Genomic DNA, 4372 nt, shown 5'->3' on the forward strand with positions numbered 1-4372 from the left:
AAAAAAAAAAAAAAAAACTCGCTGAATTGAGATTATATATTATTATAAACCAAACAATCAAGCAAATCTTATCTGATTATAAACCATATTAAACCGGATAGTTCGTTTGTAGTATGTTCCAAAGATTAAATAATAATTAATAGAAAATATGTCACCATATCTAACCCACCAAAGTTGTACAACACGGGGTGTGACTCAATCGAGTTCAGTCTCATCAGGGTTCGAGGAAGGAAACGATATTGGTACCTTGATACTTGGATTGATTCACCTAATCGAGGTAATATAAATTACTTCTTTTTTTTTTTAATTACTGTAATTATTTTACTACTCGATATGAAATTAGGATATTTATTTTTGTGTTGTGTGATATAAAAAAACGCGTCCCAGCCCCCACCATCGCAGCAAACGTCACTTTTATTATTAGGGTAAAGCAAAAATAGTGAAGTGAAAGAGAGAGAAGAGAAGAGAGCCGCACGAAGTTAACGAAGATAGATTCAGATCGGAAACGGAAGAACGATCCGGTCTCCTCCACAGATCGATCGACGAAGGAGAAGAAAGACGATCATCACCACCACAGCAAGCATCGGAAGAAGAGCAAGATGTCGTCGAGGGATCAAGTCAAGGCGTCGCATATTCTGATTAAGCATCAGGGATCTCGTAGGAAGGCGTCGTGGAAGGATCCGGAAGGTAAGATTATTATGACTATTACTAGAGAAGCCGCCGTCGAGCAGCTCAAATCGATCCGTGAAGATATTGTCTCCGGCAAGGCTAATTTCGAAGAAGTTGCGACTCGTGTTTCTGACTGTAGCTCAGCTAAACGTGGCGGCGATCTCGGTTCGTTTCTTATCCCTAATCTATACATGAACGCAGAGTTTAGGTTTACGAGTGATTGCACTTGAGAGTCGGATGATCCTGTGGCAATTTAGATTTTAGGAGATGTAATTGATCTGGATAGTCTTGTAGAACGAAGTAATACTAAGTTCAAATTGAGATAGTGATAGGAGAAGTGAGTTTGAGCATATAGTAGTCTGCTTGGAATACATTGTCAATGTTTATAATCTGAAATCTCCTCCTTGATGAAATTTTAGTTCTCATCAATCTTACTAGAGTCTGCTCAATCATCACTATGTTTGGAATTTAGAGTTGGTGCTACAGAGTCTTACTAACCTCTAGCTTCTGATAACCTCCAGCTTTTAAGTTTCTTCCTTAATATATCTATAGTTGGTACTTATAAATCTCACTATTGTCTGGTTAGATCATCACAGAGGTTTAGATTCTGAAGTATATTCCTTTGTTAAATATATAACTGGTGCTCATAAATCTCACTAATGTCCGCTTAGGTTATCGTCGATGTTTAGAATCTAAAGTTTCTTCCTTGATTAATCTAGAATTGGTGGCTTGTAAACTGTACTGAATTCTACTTACAGGGTTTCTGTTTTGATGAGTCTATAATTGGTCTTATGCTGAAGTGTTCGATGTTGATTGTGTACTTGTGTGTTCAGGTCCCTTTGGTAGAGGTCAAATGCAGAAACCATTTGAGGAAGCAACTTATGCACTCAAGGTGGGAGATATAAGCGACATAGTCGACACAGACAGTGGAGTCCACATCATAAAGAGAACAGCTTGATCTGATCTCTGATCTCTGATTATGATATAATAATAAAATGTATCAAAGGTTGCCAAGCTTCTTTTACCTTGTCTTCTTGACCAGAAGAAGAATATTGTGGTTTTGATTCTGAATCTGTCTACGAACATATGATAAAAAAAACCAGACACTGTATCTCATTTCTTTCATAAAGCTTCATAAGCACAGTCCTGTCATAGACAGTGTGACTTGTATCATCATCTTTCAATCTCTTCGTGATGTCTTTATGCAATAGTTATTTTGTGTTGGTTTCTACTTGTACACTTTTTGGTTGAAGTCTTTGGTTGTCTTCATGATCGAGAAATATTTTCTCTTTAGCCCTTGATTCTAACTATATTTTAACCCAGTTCAATCCATTGGGTTAGCTGCATCACCATAATTGCTATATCCAGAGACTGTAATACAGAATTAACAATATATTTGAATTATTTACTTAAAAGAGCAGCTTCTAAATTGGATTTGTATTATTCAGTAGAAAACAAACACACTCTCATAGCTTCTTCAGTTCACAAAATGCTTTGTAGACCAAACAAAAAAAAAAAAAGATCACCGCCTCCAAGTGTGTTTCTCGCATGTAACACATGGAATCTAGCCTTTACATAAAGGACATGTGTACGCTCAAGACTTCATTAATGCACACGTAATCGATCCGCTGACCAAAACCATAACGAATACAAAATACAGAGTTCCACCATCTCATAGCAATTGTGATGTTGTTTACAGTAATAGTATCATCTTGTTAATTCTTGAGGATCAATGTCGATTTTGTAGGCTTGTAAATTGGGCCTAAGTCAATTGTTTAATGGGCCACATATCAACCAACCCCCCTAATCATCAGTCATTTAATAAATTTATTTACTGTTTTGTCGCCCGGTGTATTTATTAACATCGGCGGCGGCTATGGCGTCATGCTAATTGGGACTGTGAGAGAGAGAAGGAATCACAATTATGTAGTATTAATAAAGGCAGCCTTCAAAATTTAAAAACTAGAAAATTAGATTTGGAGACTTCCGTTTTCCAAAAAATAGGGCCTTTTGGGATTTCCCAATAATACTAATAATAAGGGTAAAAGAAAAGAAAAGGAGAAATGACCTTTGAGATTTCCCTAGTAAAGAAAGCAGCAAACTCTTTGCCTATATATTATGCCCGTCCACAGAGATTAGTGAGACAGAGAACCTCATTTCTTCTTCTTATCTTCTTCTTCTTCTTCTTCAAAAAAAAAAAAAAAAAAAAATTAAACACATAGACTATCATCACTATGGCCAACGAAACTTCAAGTTGTGTTTTCATTACGACGAACAAAGATACACATTTTGGTATTCTTTTGAACAGAGACGATACGGTCTCTGCTTTTAAAGGTCAGTTTTCTTCTTCTATCATTATAGTGTCTCTTTCTTTCTTTTTCATATTTTTGTAAATTTGTTTTTGTATTGAAAACTCACTGCATGCATGTGTGTTTTACACAGAAAAAATAAGCATGGAGCACCAACAATGCTTCCCTAGTTTTGGGAAAATCACTGTCTCTGCCTTGAAGGTATAATGGTTCAAAACTCACGTCTTNTTTTTTTTTTTTTTTTTTGGTTTAAGCTAAAAACATCAACTTAAGGAAGGATCATGTTTTTGTTTTATTATAGGTTAACTTGGGAGGTCAATTTTACCACCTTTCAGACTCGATTATTTTGAGCCAAGCTATCCAAGGCATCAGAAACGACGACTGGTACCTTTTCGTTGATGTTGAGGTGAATGGTGAGATGCTGCCTATTACTGCTCCTTGTTCAAACCCTGATCCGAATCTGATAACCAAAGTCGCTGAGGAAAAGACCAAAAAGAGGAAAGTCAAAACTTCGGCTGGTGACAAAAAGTCTCAAAAGAAACCCGCTCTTGGAGATGCTACAAGTGTCAAAGGAGTGGTTGAAGCCATCGGCATAGGTAACCTCTGTTTTTTTTTTTTTCCTTTCTACTTTTGGAACATGTTATTTGCGTGTATTACTTTTGGAACTATGTGAGGGAACTCTTAAAGTAGCTATAGAAATTAAATTTAGTTATTATAACTGTGGTTTAATTTGTTATCAGTTGTTCTAGATAGATACCCTTAATGTGTAATGTTTTTTTCCAGTAGACGTTGAAAAGGATTTAACAAATGCCACTGCTCCGGCGTCAGAAGCTATGGATGGTGTTCATGAGAATCCCAAAGGTAATATTCTTTCTGAAGCAGAAGGAATATATAGGTAGATTTATTTTGATTGTTTGTATTTTTTAATTCACTGATTTTCATATTCAGATGTTACTTGGTTACATCACTGACTCTTCATTAGCTCCAACTGCTCACAATAGTTACATTTTAATTTATTTGTATGTTCAGTAGAACTTGTTGGAAAGGAGGTGGTAACCAATCTTCTTTCTGAAGCGATAGGAAAAGGTAAATTTTGTTTGATGGTTTATATATGGTTGAAGTTACTTCTTTTCATTTCTAGATTGTTACTTGTGTACATTATTATCATTTCCTATGCTCCAACTACCGCTAATAGTTATCTTTGTAACTGCTGGATTTTTAGCTTGTCCTGCAAGTAATTTGGAGGCTAGTAGCTCAGCTGGACATGAGAAAAGCTCAGAAGATCAGATCGATCTGTCTCTTGTTGCTCAGAATGAAGGCCTGAAGGATGGCATTGTTGCCGCTTCTGAATCTGTTCCAAACTCGAGTGGAGTAAAGATTACCAATACTCTTGT

General features: G+C 36.1%; 1 protein-coding gene across 1 annotated transcript; it reads left to right on the top strand.

Annotated features, from left to right (window-relative positions):
• On the top strand, positions 388–1900 carry LOC104747638 (peptidyl-prolyl cis-trans isomerase Pin1-like). Its single transcript, XM_010469306.1, has 2 exons — positions 388–834; positions 1503–1900. Exons 1-2 carry the CDS (start codon positions 600–602, stop codon positions 1625–1627), a joined length of 360 nt encoding a protein of 119 aa, XP_010467608.1. The 5' UTR covers positions 388–599; the 3' UTR covers positions 1628–1900.

The sequence above is a fragment of the Camelina sativa genome, chromosome 15 (assembly GCF_000633955.1).
Source record: "Camelina sativa cultivar DH55 chromosome 15, Cs, whole genome shotgun sequence".
In the NCBI taxonomy this organism is placed as follows: domain Eukaryota; kingdom Viridiplantae; phylum Streptophyta; class Magnoliopsida; order Brassicales; family Brassicaceae; genus Camelina; species Camelina sativa.

What these genes read in the sequence shown, in the direction of transcription:
- LOC104747638 (XM_010469306.1), top strand. Translation starts at nt 600, where the DNA reads ATGTCGTCGAGGGATCAAGTCAAGGCGTCGCATATTCTGATTAAGCAT. An exon ending in TAAACGTGGCGGCGATCTCG is followed by an intron (nt 835 to 1,502) that starts GTTCGTTTCTTA and finishes TTGTGTGTTCAG; the next exon opens with GTCCCTTTGGTAGAGGTCAA.